Source organism: Hypomesus transpacificus, chromosome 20, assembly GCF_021917145.1.
Source record: "Hypomesus transpacificus isolate Combined female chromosome 20, fHypTra1, whole genome shotgun sequence".
NCBI classification, from domain to species: Eukaryota; Metazoa; Chordata; class Actinopteri; order Osmeriformes; family Osmeridae; genus Hypomesus; species Hypomesus transpacificus.
In genome coordinates this window covers 3,706,317-3,731,769 of record NC_061079.1, presented here as the reverse complement: position 1 = coordinate 3,731,769, position 25,453 = coordinate 3,706,317, and the positions used below count along the sequence as shown (strand labels likewise).

The 25,453-nt window shown below is 47.5% G+C and overlaps 1 protein-coding gene across 2 annotated transcripts; it reads left to right on the top strand.

Moving 5' to 3' along the window:
* The first annotated feature begins 4,643 nt into the window (after nucleotides 1–4,643).
* Nucleotides 4,644–10,890, top strand: LOC124482754 (dachshund homolog 2-like). 2 transcript variants are annotated; one of them, XM_047043253.1, is made up of 5 exons: nucleotides 4,644–4,773; nucleotides 5,142–5,289; nucleotides 5,499–5,645; nucleotides 6,324–6,389; nucleotides 10,705–10,890. In XM_047043253.1, the coding sequence occupies exons 1-5, from the start codon at nucleotides 4,654–4,656 to the stop codon at nucleotides 10,740–10,742; spliced, it is 519 nt and encodes a 172-aa protein (XP_046899209.1). In that variant the 5' UTR covers nucleotides 4,644–4,653; the 3' UTR covers nucleotides 10,743–10,890. The 2 variants fall into 2 exon arrangements, with proteins under 2 accessions (XP_046899209.1, XP_046899207.1); XM_047043251.1 differs by having other exon boundaries at nucleotides 5,133–5,289.
* The last annotated feature ends 14,563 nt before the right edge of the window (nucleotides 10,891–25,453 follow it).

Sequence of the window (25,453 nt, the reverse complement as noted above, 5' to 3'; positions counted from 1 at the left end):
GACTTTGATCCAGCCTGATCAGAACCAGAACCAGAGGACAAGAGCAGTAGTAGAGCAGAGAAGGGACGGGAGGGGGTGGGAGGAGGTATCTCTGCTCTGGTTCTGGTATCTGTTCTGGTTCTGCTCCAGCAGCTCTAATTGTGATAGCTTGGCAGCCTTTCAGAACTGATAACTTCTCAACTTCCTGAGTACAGATGTACAGTAGCCGTGGGAACGACAGCACACACACACACACCCCTCTCTCTTTCTGTGTGTGTGTTTGTGTGTGTGTGTGTGCGTGTGCTTGGAGGGCTGAACACTGTTCTGAGATGGTGATGGTTTAATTAAAACCAAGCTTTCATCTCTCCTGACTGATATAGACTGTGTATACATCGCTCTCTCTTTTCTCTCCTCTCCTTCTCTTCTTCCTTCTCTCCTCTTTATCTCTTGTCCTCTGCCTATTCTCTCTTTTCCTCTCTGTCTCTTCTCTCCTCTCTCCTCCGCTTCTTCCTTCACCCCTCAGCCTCTGAGGTTGTTAGTTTGTTAGCTAGTTGTTAATTCCTTAACTGGTTAGCTAGTTGTCAGCTGGTGCAATAGTTGTTAGCAGGTTAGCTAGTTGTTAGCTGGTTAAAAAGTTTATATCTGGTTAGTTAGGTAAACAGTTGTTAGCTGGTTGAGTGTATTCAGGAAAAGATTGTTAGTTGGTTAGCTGTCAGCTAGTGTATTCAGATTTTTAAGTAGTTAGCTAGCTGTTAGTGGGTAGGTAGTGTATTTGAGACAAGGTTGTTAGCTGGTTAGAAAGCTGTTAGTGAATAGGTAGCTGGTTAGCTGTTAGCTGGTTAGCTTGAGCGGGTAGGTATTGTATTCAGGACAAGGTTGTTGGTATTGAAAGTCAGCCAGAATCTCACCAGCATCCTGATGGTAATAAATTATCTCTGTTGCTCCTGTCTCTCTGTGTGAGTCGGTGTGTGTGTTTGAGTGTGTGTGTGCGTGTGTGTGTGTCAGGAGAGAAGTGGGTAGGGAGTGCAAGTGGGTGTGAAAGGTGAAAGAAGAGGGTGGCCCAGTAATTGTTCTCTCTTTCTTTCATCCCTTTCTCCTCTCCTACTTTCGTCCGTCTCTTCTCTCTTTTCGTTCCTCTATCCTCTCCTCTAAGCATCCCTCTCTCCTCCTTCCTTTACTCTCTACTCCTCCTGTTCCACAACAGCTGCTTCTTTCTCAAACTACCTCTGCTGTAAATACTGATACCTTTCTAAGGACATTCTGTGTGTGTGTGTTCGCGTGTGTGTGAGAGAGAGAGAGAGAGAGAGAGAGAGAGAGAGAGAGAGAGAGAGAGAGAGTGTGTGTGTGTGTGTGTGTGTGTGTGCGCTGGGAGGGCTTCATAAATAGCAGCAGACAGTTGGTTTACGGCTCCCAGGGTGGCGGCTGTCACAGAGGCCATCTTGTTGGAAATAAATATCGTTGGTGTGTGTTCGTATGCATGTGTGTTAGCGGAGGTGTGTGGGTGGGTGGGTGTGTGTGTGAGAGAGAGAAAGAGAGAGAGAGAAACAGAGAGAGAATAGTTACCAGTATCAGTGGAACCTGGACCAGAGGTTGAAAAAGGAGGGAGAGAGAGAGAGTGGGCAGAAGGGAAAGGGGGTTCCTCGAGGAGTTCACCCCCAGAGTAAAGGGGTTCCACATCAGGGTTCCACCTCCAGAGTAGGGAGTTCCACCTCATGAGTGTAGAGTTACAGCTCCACGTGAAGGTTCCACCCACAGACGACAGGATTCCACCTCCAGAGAACGGTTCCACGCTCAAATGGATTCTCTTTTGTTGGAACAGTGTTTCTCCTTCTTCTCTCCAGAAACATTGTTTTTATTTTTAGTGGTAGAAAATAAGAGCTGCAAGTTTAAATAATAGATTTAGGTTGTTCTGGTCGCTTGAAAGGATCTAGCACTTCTGCTTTCTGTTTTTTATTTATTCATCTGTTTGTTTTGGTCTTTGTCTGTGTATGTGTGTTTGTACATGTGTGTGTGGTGTGTGTGTGTGTGTTGAGAGGAGGGTTTACTAAGTGGCGAGTGTGAAGGTGTGTCATTGGTCCATAGAGTTTCTTTATTATTACCTGACCTGGGGGGGGGGACACACGCACACATGCACACACACACACACACACACACTCACAGCATCATTACTTGTTCACATTACGGTGACCTTCGACAGAACCAGGTCACTTTGTAAATGTCAGATCCCCCCCCACATACCCCCCCGCCCCCCCCGACCTCCCCAAACACAGCCCCCCCCACCCCGACCCTGTGGTGTAAAATGAATTGAACTGTGTCCTATCACCAGCAGCAACAAGATAAATCTGTCGTTTAAAAAGAAGATGCAATTAAGAGAGGAGGAGAGGGGAGAAGAGGAAGAGAGGGGGACAGGAGTGCGGAGGAGAGGAGGAGTGGGAGGAAGTGAGGGAGGGTGGGAGAGAGGGAGGGAGGGAGCAGTGAGCAGCAGTACCTCCACTATTAAAAAGGTGGCGATTCTAAGTTTCTCACTCTCTCGCTCTCCCTTTTTGTCTTTCCCTCTGTCTCTTTCTCAGTTTTTCTCCCACCTTTTTCACCAGAGCCATCACTCTCTTTGTGCCTTTTAACACACACACACACGGCACTGCGTTCTCTCTGTATCTATGTGACCTTGATCTGCGAACCACTTTCAGTCGCAACGAAAAACTTAATCACACACTGTCAAACCATGGGTGCAGAGAGAGTTCCTCTCTCTCTCTCTCTCTTTCTCTCCATCCCTCTCTGTTTCTCTTCTTTCTACCCCTTTTTCTCTCTCTCTCTCTCTCTCTCTCTCTCTCTCTCTCTCTCTCTCTCTCTCTCTCTCTCTCTGTCTCTTCCTCCCTCCCCCCAGCACTGTCTTGGGGGCTGGGGGGCTGGTGTGATTTAGAGGCCGGGGCCCGGGCAGGAGGATGAACCATGTCTGGCTCGGCTCTGCCTCTCAGCGCAGCAGGAAATCAATGTGACCTGTGATACACTGTCATCACACACACACTTACGCTCACACACGTACTACACACACACACGCATACTACACACGCACTCATACTACACACACACACCACCCCATCTGTCTCCCTGAACAGGCTTCTGCTGCCTGTCAACAGTGCAGATTATCTTGAGAGCCATGGATAGAGGCTGGGAGTGGAGGCTGGGCATGGAGGGTGGAGGTTGGGACTGGAGCTGGGGGTGGAGGCTATGGGTGGAGACCCGGAATGGTGGCTTGGTGGTGGCTTAACCCAAGTCAAGTCAAATTGGACATTTAAAAACATCCAGTGCAAGCCAAAGTGCTGTACAATCAACTGAGGTAGATTAAGTAGAATAAGGAACCAAAATAACTAGCCTTTATCACAATGACACATACACAGACATAGGATCACATAGTATCATAGGCCAGGGAAAATAAGTGGGTCTTGTGTGATAGACTATTTAACCCAGGTGTGTGTATGCATGTTTACCCAGGTGTGTGTGAGTGTGCTGACACCAGGTGTGTGTGTGTGTGTGTGTGTAAGTTCACCCAGGTATGTGTGTACGTATATTAACACCAGGGGTGTGTGTGTGTTCATCCAGGCGTGTGTGTATGTTCATATCAGGTGTGTGTGTGTTAACCCAAGTATGTATGTGTGTATGTAAACACCAGCTGTGTGTGTGTGTGTGTGTGTGGATGTTAACACAAGGGGTGTATGTTAACCTAGGTGTGTGTTAACCTAGGTGTGTGTTAACCCAGGTGTGTGTTAACCCAGGTGTGTCTGTGTGTGGATGTTAACACCAGCTGTGTGTGTGGGTGTTAACCTAGGTGTTTGTTAACCCAGGTGTGTGTGTGTGTTAACCCAGGTGTGTGTGTGTGTTAACACCAGGTGTGTGTGTATTAGGGATGCACCAAATCCAGATTTTTGGAGTTCGGCCAAATACCAAATCCACTGGTTAAGATTCTGAATACCGAATCCTACTCCCATCCTCAGTCCATTAACACAGTAAACACATTAATTATGAAGTAAACCACATCCACAGCAGTGTATTTTTTATTTATTTTATTTGAATTGTAAAACAAAAAGAATAGGCAACATTATGCCAGGAAGACAAGTGGGAAAACCTATTTTGACAATTACCATATGCCAATGTTTACCCTATCTCAAGATACAATCAATATCCAAAATATTAGCCTTTTAGATTTCCTGAATTTCTTTTGGACGGTTCATACGCAAATGTTTTAACAGCAGAGATGTTGTGTATTGGGTCCTTGCCACCTCGAGACAAATCGGCATGGCAAATTGAACAGCTCAACTTGAATCGCCTTCTTTTGACTGAAAGTACTGCCAAACAACACTTTTTCTGATCATGAGTTCCATTTTCACTTTCTCTCAGCCTACTGCATTGAACGGTCCACCTACGTAAACACCTTCCCGTAATCAACGGCGGCGTCATGACGTCGACCAGCGCGTAGTGCAAGCGTTTGGTTCGGTGGAAAAAAATTCAAAGGTTCGGCCTAAACCGAACCCTGTCAAAAAGCCCAATATTCGGCCGAAACCGAATCCTGGATTCGGTGCATCCCTAGTGTGTATGTTAACACCAGGTGCGTGTGTGTTAACCTAGGTTTGTGTTAACCCAGGTGTGTGTGTGTCTGTTCTAGAAGAAGTGCAACTCATGATGAAGCCAGGATTTGAGAAGCTTCCCCTGGGCCAGCCCCTCCCTCCTGGCTTCCCCGCCCCCTTCCTGTTTGCTGATGGGCTCTCCTCGGTGGACACACTCCTCACAAACATCCAGGTAGCCCTGACCCCTGACCTCTGGCCCTGGGCCCTAACCCTGACTGGCCATGACCCTTAAACTTGACTCGGACCCTGGTCCTGACCCCTAACTCCTGACACTGACCCCTGAACCAGACTTAGACCCTGACCCCTGATTCAAACCCCTGACCGCTGACCCTGACACTGAAATAAAAAGTAAGGATACAAAACACACAGCTGGTTCAGTGGACTTAAATTGTTGTGTGTGTTGTGTTTGTGTGCGTGCGTGCGCAATGCGCCTGTGTGGGCGAGTGCGTGCGTGTCTGTGTGCGTGCGTGGGTGAATGCCTTTGTGTATGCGCGCTTGCCTGTGTGTGTGCATGCGCGTGCGTGTGTGCGGGCGGCGCAGGGTCTCCTCAAGGTGGCGGTGGACAACGCGCGGGCGCAGGAGAAACACGTTCAGCAGGAGAGGAAGGAGATGAAGATGGAGCTGTACAGAGAGAGAGAGATGAGGGAGGGACTGGAGAGACAGCTCACCTCCGAACTACACAGCCGAGGTCAGGGTCAGGGGGTGTGCGGTCCCTTTCCACTTCATATTTTTCGAATGTCAGTATTCTAATATTACCCCTCCTCCTCTCCTCTCTTCTCCTTTTCTTTTCATGATCCTCTCTTTTTCTGTCCTTTGTCCACTCCTCTCTCCTCCTCTCCTCCTCTCCTCTCTCCTACTCTCCTTTCTCCTCGTCTCCTCTCTCCTCCTCCCCTCCAGCCACCATGCAGAAGCGTCTGAAGAAGGAGAAGAAGGCGAAGAGGAAGCTGCAGGAGGCTCTGGAGTTTGAGTCCAAGCGTCGTGAGCAGGTGGAGCAGGCCCTCAAACAGGCCGGCACCCCTGAGTCCCTGCGCATCAGTCTGAATGGTACACACATGCACACGCACACTCATACACACACACATACACACACACTCACACACTAACTCACTCACTCATGCACACACACACTTTCAAATTCAGCCACTCACACACACACACACACACTCAATTACACACACACCCTCACATGCAGCCACTCACATACACACACACTCACTGATATGCACACACACACATTCAGCGAGAAAGATGGTGGGAGACAGAGAGATGGAAGGAGGGAGAGATCGAGAGAGAAAGATGGAGGGATGGAGAGACACTGAGATGGAGGGAGAGAGAGAGGGAAAATGGAAACTGAGAGAGAGAGCAAAGGAGTGAGGGAAAGAAAGAAAGAGAGAGGGATGAAGAGACAGAGGTGACAGAAAGATGGAGGGAGGCAAAGAGAGAGAGAGAGAAAAGGGAGAGAGAGAGAGAGAGAGAGAGAGAGAGAGAGAGAGAGAGAGAGAGAGGGATGGAGAGACTTTGACTTTTAACATATCTTGATTGGGCAGTCAAAAGCTAGCCACCAGTTACATCACAACAACCATTTTGGATCCCACTTACTCAGGAGGGAGAGAGAGAAACTGAATCAAGAGGTCCCACATCTGTGAACAGAATACTGCTACTGGACTGATGCTGTGTGTGTGTGTGTTTGTTTGTGCGTGTGTGTGTATGTGTATGTTGCAGAGGCAGTGATACCAGAGATCGAACCAGAACACAACGGCAACCAGCAGGAGAACTCAACTGTACAGGGTAAGAACCTAAAACTAGAACCTAAAACCTGTAAACCTGGAACTAAAACAGAGAACCTAGAACCTGGAAGCCTAGTCCTTGAAACTTAAAAGCCTAGAAGGTAAGCTTTGTTCTAGGACTCGGCAGTGTGGACTTGAGTCTAGATGCTGCCTGTTCGACACACACAGGCCTAGCTAGGCCTCCACACACACACACACACGCGCGCGCACACCCAGTGGCTGTAGAGGAGTGATAGATGGAGCCTATTACCTACGTGTCTGAAGGCGAATTAAAGAGTCTCTGTCGTACATCTTACTGAGATGTGGATCCCACAGATAGATAGATGAATACATACATATGTTTACACACCGGGGGGAGGGGGGGGGGGGGGGGTGTACAGAGCCGGGGAGGGGAGGGGGGGGGGGGGTGCGAGGGTCCAGAGATTGTTTTTCCTCATAGCCAATTTCACAGTCTACAAATAAAAGTCTGTGTCCATCATTCTACTGGCTGACAGCCCGGCCACACAGAGGAATGTGGGAGTGAGGATGAGGAGGGAGGGGGGGGGGGGGGGGGGGGGGAGAGGAGGAGGAGGGAAGCAGAAAGCGTTACGTGAATATAGGTAGCTGTGGCGACATGCGTGGAGGAGCCTGCGTGGCTAACGACGGCGTGGAGAAACGCGAAATGGGACGCAGCAGTCGTGACCTTTCAGAGCCACGGCGTGAACTGTGACACAGCGTGCGCGCACACACACACGCACACACACACTGTCTCTCACATACACACACACACACTCTCTCTCACACACTCCTACCTCACGGTCCAATGCTCCAGTAATCTCCATTGTGTGTGTGTGATGTGTGTTGGTGTGTGTGGTGTGTGTTAAGGGAGATTGAAATAGAAAAGATGAAACGCCAGAGAGAGAGAGAAAGAGAGAGAGACAGACAAGGAGCTAGGAAGAGAGAGAGAGAGAAAGAGTATTGTTTACTAGTGTGTTTGGATAGTGTGCTAGGGCTATACCAGTTAGCTATGTGCTTTCACAGTAAATTACACAGCTAAACAAAAAGCAGTCTGACAGTTTTTTTTACACCATCTTCACATACACACACACACACATAACACAGCTTAACAGACAGAAGTCTGACCAGAGAAGACTAAGAGACTGCTCCACATCTTTTACACACACACACACGTGGACCCACGTACCCCCCTCCACCCACACACACGTACACACACACACTGACACTACAACACCTTATCCATTACACTGGGATGTAATCAGGTTGTTTTCCTGGAGCAGTTCTGATAGCTTAGCACACCTGATTTCATTAGCTTTGATTGGCTAGCGTCGCCCTGCAAAGCTAAAAGCCTCTCACGTTCTCTTAGGTTCATCTCCTAGTGTGTGTGTGTGTGTGTGGAGGGGGTTGTGTTAGTTTTTGTTCATAAGTGTGTTCATGTGTGTGTGTTTTTACATGTGTGTGTGTGTGTGTATCCATGTACATGTGTGTGTTTCTGTTTTCTTAATCAAGATGAGTGTAGGCAACAGAAAGTGCTGAACACAAAGGAAGGTGACATCACTTTACAAGCCGATTAAGAGATAGAGGGATGAGTAGAGAGAGAGAAAGAGAGAGAGAAATGGAAAGAGATGGGGAGAGATCGAGTGGGAGAGAGAGAGAGAGAGAGAGAGAGAGAGAGAGAGAGAGAGAGAGAGAGAGAGAGAGAGAGAGAGAGAGAGAGAGATTGAGAGAGGGAAAGAGATGGGGAGAGATAGAGAGGGAGAAAGAGAGGGAGGAGAGAGAGAGAGAGAGAGAGAGGGAGAGAGGAGAGAGAGAGGGAGAGAGTGGAATAGAGAGAGATCAGGGAGCTAAAGTAATCAGAGATGCGAGGATGGGAGGATGATTGATGGATGGATGAAAGGATGGATAGATGAATGGTAGTCATGACAAGTGCTTGTTCGTTTCAGAGATCCCATGCTTCTGCAGAGAACACACACACTCACCATCCTGCTAATATTAAAACAGACCATAACCAAACACAGCCATACACAGAAGCTCTTTATACACAAACACGCATACAGAGAGACGTTTACACACACACACACACACACACACACAGAAGAACCTCATATACATTTCACTCACACACAGACACATACACACACACACAGAAGTTCTTTATGTACACATACACATAAACAGAAGTGCTTCATATACATACAAACACACACACACCAAACGAGCCCCAAGGGCTCCATTCATTTCCACAATTTGCTGGTGCTCTAATTGGACCAGCAGAGAACATCAAGGTGCTAGTCCCAAGATGGTCGTCATTAGGAACTCTGCTGTGGTAGCAGACTGGAGCGAGGGGGCGGGGGGGGAGGGGGCAGTTCATCTCTAGACAGTTTTCCTATGTTCATCTGTGGGGTGCCACAGGTTTCATGTTGCCGTGGAGACCCCAGACCCTAGTTCGATTAAGAGTTTGACCCTTCCACTGTCACACCAGTACACTTTGTACATCAACCCACCTACCTACCTACCTACCTACCTACCTACCTACCTACCTATCTACCTATCTATTTATCTACCTACCTACCTACCTACACTGTAAAAAATAACTATTAAATTACAGTACTTTTTCTGTAATTTATACATGTTTTTTTCTGTATCTCTGAACGACAGGAAATACAGATAGAAAGGCAATGGCAACATGTAAATGTGCATATTTACATAAAAATTACTGCAAAATATTGTTAACTTCAAAATACACTAAAATGTCGTTTTTTTTTACAAATATGAATACATTTTTCACCAAAATGTTCTGTTTAAACACATAATTTCACTTTATCAAAACTAGCTACTTTAACAGCTATTTTGCAGATATTTTCTTTCATCCCACGGACAAATAACTTCTTAATAACATATTTTTGGGTTTAGACATAGGAACCTTGAATTGTGAACTGGGCTCGGGTAGTCATGCGATCCCAGCATGCACCAGTCAATATCAAAGACTACAAGAGCCTGCCAAAGCCTTTTTGAGGCTATCTCGTTTATGATCATTGGACAAAGCACTTTTAGTAAAGCTCTCTCTTGGAAGTCGCTTTGGATAAAAGCGTCTGCTAAATGAATAAACGTAAAGACTCCAGAGTAGGACGAAGGAAAGTTGATTAGGTAGTTGTGTAGCGGCAACGCTCCTGTTACCCAGAATGCCCCGCGGCAAGCTGAAAAGCTACAAAGTTGAGGTTAAGCAAGGTTTAAGCTTAGTTAGATAAGCATTGTTTGGAGTTTTGTTGTTGTGTTTGTTCTGTTTTGATATGTGTTGATGGTCTGTAGTTTGGATACATTAAGTGTTCACCCTGAGTGTAAATGTTGTCCAGTTAGTTGGCTATCTAACCTGTCAATGAGACTAGTAAACTGCAAGCAATAAACCTTTCCAGCATGTAGAGCTGTCCGACACTGCAGTTGTACCAACCTGGATGCTGATTACAGCATCTTGATTCTGTACGTTGTGCACAGGATTTGTTTTAAATTATCATGTTAAATCGTGATATATCTATTAATCGAAAATGCTGTAAAGTAACATGGACGTTTAGTTAATAAAAGTAGTATTTACCAGGGAAGAACAGTATGTTATATTACAGATATATCTTGTAAATTCGGTGCTGGAAAATTACAATTATTTTATGGCTAGGTCATGTTAATCAAAAAATGTTTTTCTACTGTAATTTTATGTTTTTTTCTGGCGTCCCAGCTGCCAGATTGTTCCTGTTTTTACAACTTTTTTTTTTACAGTGTACCTACCTCCCTACCTACTTACTTACCTACCTACCTACCTACCTACCTACATACCTACTTACCTTCCTACCTACCTACCTACCTACCTACCTTCCTACCTACCTACCTACCTACCTACCTACCTACCTACCTACCTACCTACCTACCTACCTACCTACCTACATACCTACCTACCTACCTACCTACCTACCTACATACCTACTTACCTACTTTCCTACATACCTACCTACTTACCTACTTACCTACCTACCTTCCTACCTACATACCTACATACCTACTTACCTACCTTCCTACCTATTGACCGACCTACCTACCTATGTATGTACCTGTCTGTCTTGTATTTCAGTCTACCTACCTGTCTGTCCACCTGCCTCACTGCCTACTTGATTTTTTGTCTTTCTGTCTGCCTACCTGTTTATCTGTCGGTCTGCCAGCTGTTTTCTGTATCAGTCCAGTCACCATGACAGCGTAGCCAGCCGTGTAATGCTGATGCAAATTTGATAAGGCAGGATTCTCAGTCTCTGTGTACGTGTGTGTCTCCCTGACAGAGAACAGACCCTACACCAAGCCTTCCATCATGTACTGAGGAACCCTAGGCCTCCAGCTGAGCAAGGGGTCCATCCTGCCGGACGTACCCAGACACAGAGCCCTCTCCCTGGGGGGGGACGCCCGGGGCGTGGGGGCTGGAGGGAAGACCTCCCTCACACTGTACAGAACTGATGGAGGGAGGGGGGGAGGAAGGGGAAGGGAAGGGAAGGGGAGAGGGGGGTGGCTCTACTGCTGACCCTGTCACCCTGCTTCCCCCCCCCCCACCCTCCCCCGTGTATAAACTCTTCTACAGGTTTACTGCTATTCTACTTCTACTTTACTGTATTTTACTGTTTGTTAAATGCGAGGAGCTCAAAAGAAAACTGGCTTGGATTTTTCTCTATTTCCTATGAAGCACATACTGAACTTTCTCCTCCTCCTCTCCTCCTCCTCCTCCTCTCCTCCTCCTCTCATTCTCCTCTCCTCCTCCACTCCTCCTCCTCTCCTCCACTCCTCCTTCTCTTCTCCTCCTCTCCTTCTCCCTCTCCTCATCCTCTCCTCCACTCCTCCTCTCCTCATCCTCTCCTCCTCCACTCCTCCTTACCTCCTCCACTCCTCCACTCCTCCTCCTCTCCTCATCCTCTCCTCCACTCCTCCTCCTCTCCTCCTCCTCTTCTGGCTGTATTTTTATTGTTATTGATTATCATTATCGTTGTTTATTATTGTTGTTGTTATTTTTACTAAGTTGTCGCCCTCCTGTAAGACCCTGTGTGTGTGTGTTGTGGGGGGGGGGGGGGGGGGCAGGGGACGGCACGGGGTGAGGGACAGCCAATCAGATCTCTGGCAGCATACAGGGGTGCGTGGCTTTGAGCGGGGGAGGGGGGGGGGGGGGGGGGGAGCGTGCCATACGTTGGCATGGCGACGTCTTTCACCCTCCATAACTCTGCCAGCTGTGTTTTCTTTATTCTGCTGTGTTTCTGCTGTTTCTACTGTGTTCCACTGGTTTATTATACGGTTGTACTACTGCGTTTTCTAATGTTTTATTCTATTGTGTTTCTACTCCAGCGTTATAAGGAGAGACTTATCCCTAAAGTTACCCTGTTTCCTCACCCCTGACCTCTGCTCCATCTCCCTCCTCCCCCTCCTCTCCTCCTCCTTCTCCCTCATCAGTTTTAGGCCATATGTATAAACGCCTTATCTTCCCTCCCCTTTCCTCCTCTTCTCCTCCCTTCCTCTCGTCCTCTCCTCTTCCCAATTTTTTGGAACACATGTATAAATGCTTTAGCGTTTTCTGACGTCGTAATAACGTGGAAACATTTTTATTCAAAAGAAAAAGAGAACTTAAGATGATCTGGAGCTGTGAGCATGCCTGTAGATACGACACTGGTGAAGACCATACCTGCTGGTCTGTTTTATACCTGACCCATGACCCTTGACCCCAGCCCTGGCCCCGGCCCCAGCCCTGGCCCAGCTCCGGCTCCAACCCGGGCCTCAAATCCAACAGTGGGCAGCAACCATGATGATGGTGTTTTAGAAGATGAATCACAGCCTTGCACACTGAAGAATAAAACACACCCTTTTACTCTCTGAAACCTGTTTTACATCTGTGGTTTGTTTTTAGCAATAAAGATCTAGATTCAGACCTGTCTGTCTGTAGTCTGTGGGGGAGGGAGGGAGGGAGGGAGGGAGGGAGGGGAGAGGCTTGAGGAGTGAGGGAGGAGAGGCTTGAGGAGTGAGGGAGGAGAGGGAAGGAAAGAGAGAGGAGGTGAAGAGGGAGGAGAGGAAGAGGAAGGAGAGGAGGAAAGGTGGAATGCAGGGGAGTTAGAGAAGCTGGGGAGGCAGAGGAGATAATTTTTTACTCTTCAATTAGGCCGTGTCCGTTTGATGTGCCCCCCTAGCGCCCTCCCCCCCCCCCCCCCCCCCCCCCCCCCCCAGTCCAGATACTTCATTAATGACAGGCCCTGATGGAAACACTAGCACAGAGGAGGGATATTTGATTCAGCGGAATTAAAATTGAAATTTGCATTATTTTCATTATAAAACACAGAATATGATTAAAGCTAACAAGATGGGAGAGAAGGAGGGGGATAAGAGGGGAGAGGGAGGAGAGGAGGAGGAGAGAGAAGAGGAGAGAGAAGAGGAAGGAGAGGGGTGGGAGGGAAAGGGGGGGGATTGGCAGGGCAGGTGTATCTCTGTTTTCACTTTTACTCTTTCTTCCGCTCCTGCTCTCATCTGTCCAGCCTGGTTCTATATATTCAGCCTGGTTTTATGTATTCAGCCTGGTTCTATGTGTTCAGCCTGGTTCAATGCATTTAGCCTGGTTTTATCTCTCCTCTGGCCAGCCTGGTTCTTTATGTTCAGACTGGTTCTATGTGTGCAGCCTGATTCTATGTGTTCAACCTGATTCTCTCCTCTGTTTAGCCCAGTGTGTAAGTGTGTGTGCTGGTTTAACAGTATGAGTGTGTGTATGAGAGGTTGGCGTGTGTGTGTGTGCTTGGTTGACAGTACGAGTGTGTGTTTTTAGAGGTGAGTGTGTGAGTGTGCTGGGTTGACAGTATGAGTGTGTGTATGAGAGGTGAGCGAAGCAAAGGGCAGGTGAACTGGGCTAACGCTAGTTTGTCAGGTTTGAGGGCGCTGGGTTATTTGTAGCGGGCGGCCCTCTCAGGGGCGCAGCTGTAATGAAGCGTGGAGCAAGAACTGGGACGGACCACAGCAGGAAAATGTCACACGCCATCTCCACGCTCTCACAGACATAAATCACACTCGCACACACTCACAAACACACACACACACATACACACACAAGCAGGCACGCATGCATGCACACACCTGCCATGGAGCGCACACACACATTATGTCACACGCGCACACACACACACGTTATGTCACACACACACCTTCACAGGGGAGGCAGGCATGTTGACCTTTCTGCAGTTTTAGCTCCGCTAGCAGAACACACTGTATGTCTCTAGACTGTGTCCTGGCCTACATGTCAGAGTGTGTGTGTGTGTGTGGTTTGTGTGTGGGGGGGTGTCCTTGCTAGTTTACATTGTTTCTTCTGGTGTTCAAATGTCTGCATTGTTACAGAACGTGGAGGGGGGGGGGAGAGAGAGAGAGAGAGAGAGAGAGAGAGAGAGAGAGAGAAAGAGAGAGAGAGAGAGAGAGAGAGAGAGAGAGAGAGAGAGGAGAGAGAGAGAGAGAGAGAGAGAGGAAAAGACGGGAGAGACGGAGATAGAAGAAAAGATGGAGAAAGAAAAAGAGAGGGACAAAGAGGGAGAGAATTGGGAAGAAAGAGAGGGAGAGAGAAGGAGTGAGAGGGACACAGGAAGAGAGGGAGAGGAGTGAGAGGGAGACAAGAAGAGAAGGAGAGAGAGAAAGGGAGACTTTAAAGATACCTTTATTGGGCAGTTAGAACTGCCAGCCAACCACACCAGCCATTTCTTATTCAAACAAACCCATTTCACTTACAATTTCACTATTTTACTTTCCAATCAAATTAAGAGAGGGATAGGGAGAGAGTGAGAGAGCTGGTAAAGTGTTGGTGTACAGGATGTGTGTGTGTGTGTGTGTCTGTGCAGGGATGTGCCACTCTCTGCTGTGCTTGAAAGACCTGGAGGAACGGCTTGCTCCTCTCTCTCTCTCTCTACTTCTCTCTCTCACTCTCTCTCTCTCTCTCTACATCTCTCTCTCTCTTTAAAACTTCTCTCTCCAACTCTCTGTTTAACCCTAACCTCTCTCCCTGTCACCTGGGTTGTGTCTCGGGATGCGGAGAGTTGTGGAGGGTGGAGGTGGGCTGTTGGGACTGGGGAGGGAGAGTTGTGGAGGAGGGGTGTTGGGGGGGGGGGTTCTGTAAAAGGGGGCTTGGGGATCGGAGTGGGCCTTGGTACTGGGGGAGCGGATGGTTCTGTGGGAAAGGGGGTGCTTAGAATTGGGGAGGGGGAGGTTCCCAGCACAGTACGCAGTCTGTCACCATGTGATGGATGACATCATCAACAGCAACCCAAACAGGCTGCGGTCCTCTGAAGTGACCCAGCACACTAACACACACACTTCTCCAAGCTCACACAGACACACTCATACACACTGGCCTGGAGATGTCTGGAGGCGATAACAGGCTGGTCAGCAGTCTGGAGGGGAGTAGGAGGGGGGAGGAGGAGGGGGATAGGGAGGATAGGGGGAGAGAGCAGGAGGACAGGGGGAGGAAAGGGGGAGGAGAGGGGAGGAGAGGGGGAGAGAATGGGGAGGAGATGGAGGGAGGAGTGGGAGGAGAGGGGGAGAGAATAGGAGAAGAGGGGAGGACAAAGTGGGGAAGAGAAAGATAGGCGAGAGAGAGATATTTTAGTGTGAAGGTTCAGTTTCTGTAGAGGATCTTGATGTTAAAGGAAATCTTCTCCTTTAGTTGTATTTTACCTGGAACATACATGCATGATGATGATTATGATGATTATGCTGGTGATGATGATGATTATGATGATGCTGGTGGTGGTGATGATGATGGTGATGATAATGCTGATGAAGAATGTGGTGATGATGAGGATGATGCTGCTGATGAGGATGGTGGTGATGATGATGATGATGAGGATGGTGGTGATGATGATGATGATGCTTATGAGGATGAGGATGGTGGTGATGATGATGATGATGCTGATGAGGATGGTGGTGATGATGATGATGAGGATGGTGGTGATGATGATGATGAGGATGGTGGTGATGATGATGATGATGCTTGTGAGGATGGTGGTGATGATGATGAGGATGGTGGTGATGATGATGATGATGCTGATGAGGATGGTGGTGATGATGATGATGAGGATGGTGGTGATGATGCTGATGAGGATGGTGGTGATGATGATGATGAGGGTGATGGTGATGATGCTGATGAGGATGGTGGTGATGATGAGGATGATGGTGGTGATGATTATGATGAAGGTGATGATGATGATGCTGAATGCGGGTGATGATGAGAAGATCTAGCTCCGTAATGTGTTTGTGGGGGGGGCACTGTGAGTGTATGTATACGTGGCTCTCTGTGTGTGGAATGTGTGGGACTGTGCGTGAGGCATGTGTGTGTGTGGGACTGTGTATTCGTGTGACTGCGTGTGTGCACGTGTAGATGGGCCTGTGTGTGTGCGTGGACGTGACTGTACATGTATGACTTTGTGTCCATGGATGTGAGTGAGACGGCAACCCGTCAGAGGTTCACCATGAAGACACTGTGGTTGTTCCTCTGGTGAGGGTGTTTGCTCTCTCTCTGGTCCTCAGCAGGGCTCTCTCTTCTCCAGCTCGCCCCACTGTTCGGTTTAAACGGACCGATGGAGACCGACCTCCCCCTCTCTCTGGTGCTCTGGCCCTGACGACCTGAGGAGCTGGGTGTGGGTGGGTGGGTGTGTGGGGGTGTGGGTATGGGTGAGTGTGTGTGTGTGTGTGTGTGTGTGTGGGTGGGCGTGGGTAGGTGGGTGGGTGTGAGTGTGTGACTGTGTGTGTGTGGTTGTGTGCGTGTGTGTGTGTGTGGGGGGGGGGGGGTATATGTGGGTGTGTGTGCATCGCTGCTGTCTCCTGTGTGCTGATGGATGTGTTTGATTTGTCTCCAGTGAGGTGAAGAGATGGTTGGTTACAGAAATAACACAACACAGCGGCTTTCTCTTTCCTTCTCTCTCTCCCATCCCCTCTCTTTCTCTCTCCTTCTCTCTCTTTCTCTTATTCTCTCTTTCCCACCATCTATCCGATCCTCTCTTTCTCCTTCTCTTTCCTCCATCTCTCCCTCTTGATCTCTCCCTGTCTTTCTTTTTCTTCCTCCCCTCTCTCTCTCTCCCTTCTGTTTTCTCTCTCATCCCCCTCTTTCCTTCTGTGGTGCTGAGTCCTAACAGACTGTCATTGACAGGCTCCATTCATTATTGATCAAGGAGGCGACTGGCTGAAACGGAGTAGCATGCTAAAAGGCTGTATGGTACTGGCTAGCATGCTAACGAGCTAGCATGCCAACAGGCTGCCTGGAGCAGGTTAGCATGCTAACGAGCTAGCAGTTCCAGTTGCCTGGAACGGGATAGCATGCTAACCAGCTGCCTGGTACTGTACGGGCTAGTATGCTAACTAGCATGGGACAGGTGGGAGGGGGAGGGGGAGGGACGGGTGGGGGAGAGGAGGGGGAGGGCAAGGCTGTCAGGGTGGGTTACTGGGCTGTTGTGAACGCAGGCAGAGCCATCTGCCCCAAAGGGAGCCTGACACACCCAATCACAGCCAGGCTCAGCCTGAGGACCCCTCCAGCTGCCCACACTGATGCCTGTACAGAATAACTACATACTGATAGACAGACAGGCAAACAGATGAACAGACAGACATGAAGACTAACAGACAAGCACACAGGTAGACAGATATCCAGGCAGACAGACATACAGACAGACAAGCAGACAGAAAGACAGACAGACAGACAGAAAGGCAACATGTCTTGGTCTTTATGTTTCTCCCTCCATCAGGATAATCATGGAAACACATTACTACTCCAACACACTCACACGACATTTATAAAAATACAGGAGGGAGGAGGAGGGGGGAGAGGAGAGGTAGGTCTTTAGTTAGCTCATGGTAACATCCTGTGTGAAGCAAAGCTGGGAGCAGCTCTACTGGGAAGGTTACACATTTATAAACAGGAAACAGGAAGTCCTCACTGGAGACCACACCCACTCCCTGAACTAGAATGGACAGTGTGAGTCATGTCTGGAAGAGAGCTTCTGATTGGCTGTATAAATGTGCATCCCCTCATGATGATGTCATGTGACCGAGCAGGAAAGCCTATAAAAGAGTGTTTAAACATGATATCTATCTGCGTATCCAAAAAGCATTAAACTTCTATTATTATGGGATGTTTGCCCACTGACCCTCTGTTCTATCCTTGTCTGTCCGTGGGCTGCCATGACAGCCCTGCAGGTCTATATGGAGCCTGTTGCTGTTTTGCCAATAGAAACTCATGGCTAACACCACTTCCTGACTTTGCTGCAATCAAAACCCAGGGTGAAAAGCATCACTTTCGGACTCTGCTCCAATAAAAAACCCAGGTTAACTAACACCACTTCCTGACTTAACCAGATGCTTTCAACCATAGAGACATTCAAATAGTACATATAGAAAGTAACCAATATGTTATGTGTACTTTTCTATCTGGACCTTGAGTCTGCAAAATAAAGTTGTATATAACTATGGGCCCCATGTCTAACATCACCAACAGCACCAATAACAACATGAAGAAGAACTTCAGCAGGACAAGCCTTGAATCACAACATCAGATGGACAGACAGGTGATCTCGGTGCTGAGGGGAGAGGATGAGACAGGTCATCACAGAGCTGAAGACGGGGGATGAGACAGATTATATCAGTGCTGAGGGTGAGACAGATTATCTCAGTGCTGAGGGTGAGACAGGTTGTCTCAGTGCTGAGGGGAAAGGGGGAGACAGGTGATCCCAGTGCTTCGAGTGAGACAGTTGATCTAAGTGGAAAATGGGAGACAAGTAATCTCAGTGCTGAGGGGAGAGGGTGGGAGAGATCATCACAGAGCTGAAGTTGGGGGGTGAGACAGGTCATCTCAGTGCTGAGGGTGAGACAGATGATCTCAGTGCTGAGGGGAGAGGGTGAGACAGGCTCCAGTCCCTGGTGGAGGGCTGGTGTTCAGGTTAGTCCTAATTAAGGCTGAGGAACTCCTAGCATTAGAGCCAGCCCCTCCAGACAGACAGCCCTCCTTTGGAAGTCCCTTTTACTGTTCTACTACACACTGTCTAGGTACACCCCCCCCCCCCCACACACACACACACACATACCCCTAACACACACATACCCTTAGCGAGCACACACACCCCTAACACGCCCGTAACAAGGCCCAATAGGGGACAAAGCCCTCCTCTCATCCTCTTTCTACTGCTCCTCCTCTCCTCCTCTGTTCTCCTTCTCCCGTCTCCTTGTCCATTCTCCTCCTCCCCTCACTTCCTCCCCTTTTTTCTTCCCTCTCCTCCTCCCCTATTTCCCTACCTACTCTTTGAAGTGTAAGAGGGTAAATAAATGCCTGAACTGTGCTGGGGTCTTGAAGTTTGCCTGGTCTGGCCTGGTCTGGTCTGGTCTGGTCTGGTCTGGCCTGGGCTTGTTCTAGGTCTGGGTTAGGACTTGGTCTAGGCCCCTGTCTCCCCTCCTTCTCTGTCTCATACTGTTTCTCTGCATCTCTCTCTTTCTTCTCTCTATCTCTTCCTTTTGCTCTCTCTGAATATCCCTCTCTCAATATCCATCTCTCTCTGGCCTGCCTGATCACCCTGTGTGACTGAGTGCATGGTGTTATTGAATATATACGTACATGTGTGTATTGTGTGTGTGGACTAAGTGCATGGGTGTTTTTGTATGTGCATCTGTGTGTGTGTGTGTGTGTGTGTGCATGGTGTTACGGTATGTGTGTCTGGCAGCCAGTTAAATCCACTTCTTTCTCCTCTAAAATTCCTAATGGAGTCTTGTTCTCCAGCCTGTGTTGTTACGTGCTCCATTTGTCTGCCCCTCTGCCCCCTACCTCCACCCCCTTCCTCCACCCTCTGCCCCCTCCTCCCTCCCCCTCCTCCACCCTTGCGCCCCCCCCCCCCATCTAGACCCAGAGCATTGGAGCGCCACCACGCACCACTTAAAATATTCACCAGCAGGAGAGGGAAAAGTGTCTGTTCAGCACTGAGTTAGGGACAGGATAAAAGCAATACTCACACATGTCACCCAGAAAGAGAGGGGGAGGACAGCGTGGAGAGAGAGAGAGAGGGAGACAGAGAGAAAGCGGAGAAACATGGAGATCGAGAGAGAGAGAGCGAGAGAGAGAGAGAGAGAGAGAGAGAGAGAGAGAGAGAGAGAGGAGAGAGAGAAGAGAGAGAGAGAGAAAGAGAGAGAGAGAGAGAGAGAGAGAGAGAGAGAGAGAGAGAGAGAGAGAGAGAGAGGGGGAGAGAGAGGGAGAGAGAGGGATTGTGGCAATGATGAATTTGTCTTAAATAAGTTATTTGTACAGAAGACCCAAACCAAGAGGCCTGAAATGGACAAGATGAGTGACAGCATGGTACAGTTGGTACTGCAGAAACCAATAAGTACATGAGTGGTATAAATACAGACCACTCTGTGTGTGTGTGTGTGTGTGTGTGTGTGTGTGTGTGTGTGTGTTCCCACAGAGTGAATAATTCAAAAGTACCTGCCTTTAAAAAACAACATCCTTTTGTTTGAAAAAGCAAATGTCCCTTTTGAGTTCTGTCTCTGCGGGGTTAAGGTTGGGTTAGGCTAATGTAACGCTGTTCTGTTCTCTCTACTCTCTTCTGATCATGTCTCCCTGTCTGTCTGTCTCCCTGTCTGTCTATCTCCCTGTCTGTCTATCTCCCTGTCTGTCTATCGCCCTGTCTGTCTATCTCCCTGTCTGTCTATCTCCCTTTCTGTCTATCTCCCTGTCTGTCTATATCCCTGTCTGTCTATCTCCCTGTCTGTCTATCTCCTGTCTCCCTTTGCTGTTTCTATGTCAGTCTGTCAGTCTGTCTGTCTGTCGCAATATTTCAGTCCAGAGACACAGTATAGGAGATGAAGAAGCATTACTGTGGTTTATTATCCCCGTATCTCCGCCCCCAGATGGGTTTAAAACCCAAATACTTTATTATTCACCTGGAGAGTGTCACGTGAAGACTGCCCCTATTACCGTGTTCGACAACAGCATTCAATAAGGATGGCCACTGCCGCGCGCTCACCGTGATGGGCCGGTGCCAGCTTTTCTTTAGATGGGCTAGTTGTTCCCGGGCAATCTGAAGATTAAAAACATCTCCTGAATTACAATGACACGCCACAAAACAAAATTAATGCAGTGTTTTCATTAAAAGAATTGAGTGTGTGAGTGTTTCCCTATCCATTAGGTGGGAGGGGGGGGGGGGGGCCCGCACGTCGCCTACGGCTTTTAGGCAAATACACAGCATCACACCACCGGCCCGGTGCACTCCAATCACTCCGCGCTCCCACGCGCGGCAGACTAGGAGGCAGCGTATAGCCTACTGATAGGAAAATCTTGAGGAAGCTGTCGGAGGGAAATACACACCAATTTAACGATCTTACAGGCTGTGCAATTTGTCCCTGACTTCATGAATGATGTCCTTTTTAAAATAGTATTTTATAGCTGCATTCTAAACAATTATGTATTTTTTGTGAAACTTAGGCCCTACCTCCAGAAATGAAGGCCATTCATTCGTACAGGCGATATTTCTTTTAATTTACACATTTATTTAATTCCAATTTGGATAAAATCCCTCAAAAAAATCTTTACTAAAATCGGTTCATAATTTACTGAAACGGTTCCGTCTCCGTGTGACATGTTAAGCCAGTCAGCTCCCGCTGAGCGCCACTCGCCCCTCCACACCCCTCCCCAGACATCCTGAGCCAAACTAAAAACATCTGATTTATGGAAAGCCCCGAATTGAAACGTCTCCGTCAACACAGGCCGGTTACCGCAGCCCGGTTATAACACAGCTCCGTTAACGCAGCCCCCGATTAAGTGATTATAATACTGCGCGAGCTCCTCCGCATTACTATCAGATAAAGTGGCGGGAAACGCTTTAATCTGAGAACATGTTTTTTAATCAGCCTCCTTAAGTCAGAAGATAAAAGATATTTTTCCAACAATTATTTGCTCTTTATTACATTTACCAAACGTGCATACTGCATGGTGCATAAGGGATTCGGATTTTCCATGGCATCTTGAGACAATTGAATCCACAAACAAAACATTTAACCTCTAATAAGGAAACTGATTAGACCTTTTTACCTCCACATCAAAGAACGAGGTCTAATTAAGCAAACGAATTGTTTGAGCAGAAAGGAAATGGGTTCAGTTCAACTGTACACGACTGTGTCCGTTGCATTTGTTGATTATGAAGCGCTATAGGCTAAATTCTACAAACTTAATATTGAGGCCGTAAAAAATAAGGGGCATAAGTTTTATTGCGTTGTATTTTTTCGTGCTCATTTTCTTCCGTGGTTCGGTTTAAGCACCTTGGCGCCAGATGTTCATTATCAGAGCAAAGAAAAATGATTAGGCCATTCTCTGCGCGAGACCTCCGCTGGGACACGGTTCCAAAGTAGAGAGAGAGAAAAGAAAGAGAGAGTTTGTTGTGTGCGTGTGTGTCTGCAACCAAACATGGTATGGCCTTGAACTAAGGTGGCACGCAATGTCCACTTTCAACCGCGCTTTCTAAAACCAAGCAGACGGACGAAGCTACAACTTTCATGTCCCATTGTTTTTAGACAGTCCTTCACCGGTGTACGGCGGAATATCATAACCGGAAAAACAGGCCTGCAGTAGTGCCTGTACAGATATCACGGTCAGACATGAACTCAGTGCTGATGGACGGCTTTGTCAGTGAAACTATAAAACATACGTGAGACAGTAGGCCTGCATGTAGGCTATAGCCTAAAGAACGCGAAACCTACATAGGCTATTTGACATACCGTGATTAGGCCGTTGGTGTGATTGGGATATAAAGGCTGCATATAAAATGCAAAATGAGTCTTTGATCTTGGCTCAACCCGAGACGTGCCGTTAGCCTATTAGGCTATACTCCAGGTAATTTAGAGAATTATTAAATAGATACGATCAAAACAACAGTTCAGCCTCTTCAATAAAAGTTCTACAGCCTTGCTATGTGAAGTATTCCCGGCACGCGGATACCGGCTCCTCGACAGAAAAGCGCAAGAGAGAACAGACCCTGGCTCTCGAGCTTGTGTTGAGCTTTACTGCCCCCTCGTGCTGGATACACTCTTTTCGTGAAACCTGTGACAATATACCAACATGATTCTTTTTACAATTTCATACGTAATGGATTTATTTTTGACAAATATAGGCCTATTGCAGGCTATTCATTGTAGGGTTATATATTGTAACATATTATTAATGGAAATTGTTGTGTCGTATCGTGCACTGGAATGATAAATCAATATTTTACAATGCATTAAATGTTGACAAAGGATGAATACGTGACCGAAACAGAAATAACTGTTAAGCTAACTGAAGGACCAGAAACCGTCCTTTCCTCTCACCTTCTCCGAGTGGACCCTGGAGAACAACCGGAACGTACACGGTGTTAGGAGACCTCGTTAGGCTTTCTACTTTGTTAGCGCAGTATTCACGGGCTGAAGTTCAAAGGACCATAAATACTGAATTTTCTCCATTAATTAGCCTGCGTGCTAATCAAGCAGATCTTAGACTTATGTAAAACAAATTCACGTGGCACGGTAATGGACTGCTATGTAGGTCCCATAAAAACACAATAATTACAAACTATACTTTGTAAGAACCTTTACAGAAACATTTTTTGATCTTTAATGAGCCCTTTCCGCACCTGTCTAATATACAAATTATATTTGATATGGTCTGAAAACAAGTATAATTAATACACTTACTTTTAACTATGAGTCAGTCATCGACCTAAATTATTTGAGCATCGTCCTGTTCTCTTCCTCACACACACAACACACACTCACTCCCTAGGTGTAACATAATTGCAGTAACTTTTACTGCCCTACATGAGGCCTCCTGTTTACTGTCTTCAGACTGACCCACAAGCTTTGAATCATCCACACTACCATGTCTGCCCCTTTCCTCGGTCCAGGCAGTTACACCACACGCCCGACCTAAATGTGTGCCCAGTCAGAGCTCTCCAGCAAGAGAGAGCACGACTCCCTCTCAAAAATAATGTGTACTGTGCAGCTTTCGGCTCTGCAGGGTTTCGGTCTCCGACCAAAATGGAAATATCTGCACTGATGATGAGATCTGAGGATGACCTTATTCTCTCTGCATGGTTGACAACATGGTTATTCCAGCCCACAAGTTCAGAATGAAATCTTTCATTTATTGTCCATCAGCATTGTCAGAAACATAGTCCGTACAGTCCTCAATCTAACACGGCTTCCGCAATACTAAATTAAAACAGATTGAATGCAGGACATGTCAGGAAAAGAACAATAATCATGTGGAGCATTTGTTGGATTATGACACGTGTCCTTGGCCAGAGGAGAGAAAATGAAGGGTCCTTACAGAATCGGACAAAAGTTGCAATGGATGTCGTGCTGCGCATGATGGCGCAGTAAATATGTCAGGGAAAAACAACAGGAACACAAGCTATACTAAGAGAAAATAGCCACTAGATCTTTATGTCCATTGTGGCCCTCACTGTATAAATCTTGTGACACAGGCTGCCTGTACATCCTCCTCTCTCTGACATGTAGCACTCTGCAGTGGATACACTAGAAGGTCGGGATGTCTGTATTCATGGGTGGAAGTCCCAGGGGGGGTGAGGGGAGACACAACCCCTCCAATCCTAGGAAACATATGATTTGTCAGAACTAAGTCATTTCAATAGTAATCATTTGATCATTTGCAATGAAGGCAAATCATTAAAGCGTTTTTGAAGTTTGACATAGGCTATGTGTTACAGCACAACTTTTGGTGTCTGTCACCGCCCCCCCCCCCCCCCCCCCCCGCCCCCTGTTCTTGAGAAAATGTCAATGTAATTGTGCCCCCCAAAATTGATATCATATATTCGCCTTGTAGTCAAGCAGGATAATTTAAAACCATGTTCAAAGATGTTGCCAGATGTGTGACTGCTTGTTTAAAACTCTGGAGAGGAAAATGTCCAACCAGGTGGACTGGGAGGGCTGCAGCAATGGGTCAGTGCAAGTCTGTGATAGGTCAGTGTGATAGGTCAGTGTGAGACTGTGATAGGTCAGTGTGATAGGTCAGTGTGATAGGTCAGTGTGAGACTGTGATAGGTCAGTGTGATAGGTCAGTGTGATAGGTCAGTATGAGACTGTGATATGTCAGTGTGATAGGTCAGGGTGAGTCTGTGACAGGGCCAGCCTAAGCCTTTATGGGGCCTTAAGCAAAATTGATTTGGGGGCCCCTCGGCGTTGCTTATCGTTGCCAATTAAAACAAAAGAATATATACATTTTTACATAATTCATTAAACTGTAATTTCATTTGCTCCTGGGGGCCCGCTGGTAGCCACAGGGGCCCTAAGCAGCCGCTTAGGTCGCTTATGCCTTGGGCCGGCCCCTGGTCAGTGGGATAGGTCAGTGTGAGACTGTGATAGGTCAGTGTGATAGGTCAGTGTGAGACTGTGATAGGTCAGTGTGATAGGTCAGTGTGAGACTGTGATAGGTCAGTGTGATAGGTCAGTGTGAGACTGTGATAGGTCAGTGTGATAGGTCAGTGTGAGACTGTGATAGGTCAGTGTGATAGGTCAGTGTGAGACTGTGATAGGTCAGTGTGATAGGTCAGTGTGAGACTGTGAGAGGTCAGTGTGATAGGTCAGTGTTAGACTGTGATAGGTCAGTGTGATAGGTCAGTGTTAGACCGTGATAGGTCAGTGTGATAGGTCAGTGTGAGTCTGTGATTGATCAATGATGTGTCAGTGTGAGTATCTGATGAGTCAGTGATAGGTCAGTGTGAGTCTGTAGTGCACATCTTGGAGGCCTTAGCTAAATCTGATGGCTAAGACACAGCAACAACAGCAGGAGGGCTTCTTAAGAGGGCAAACAGTCCTGGGACTCATTTAAGCCTCTGATATCATGGAGAAATGTCTGCATAGGAGATAACAGAAAAGAACAGCTACAGATGATGGAATGCTTGCTATGTCCGAGTAAACGTTACAGGAAAATATTGTAGGTCAGAGGAAACATTTCAACAAATGTATGGCAGAGCCACAGACACCATCGAAAAGTAGAATTTAAACCCCTTT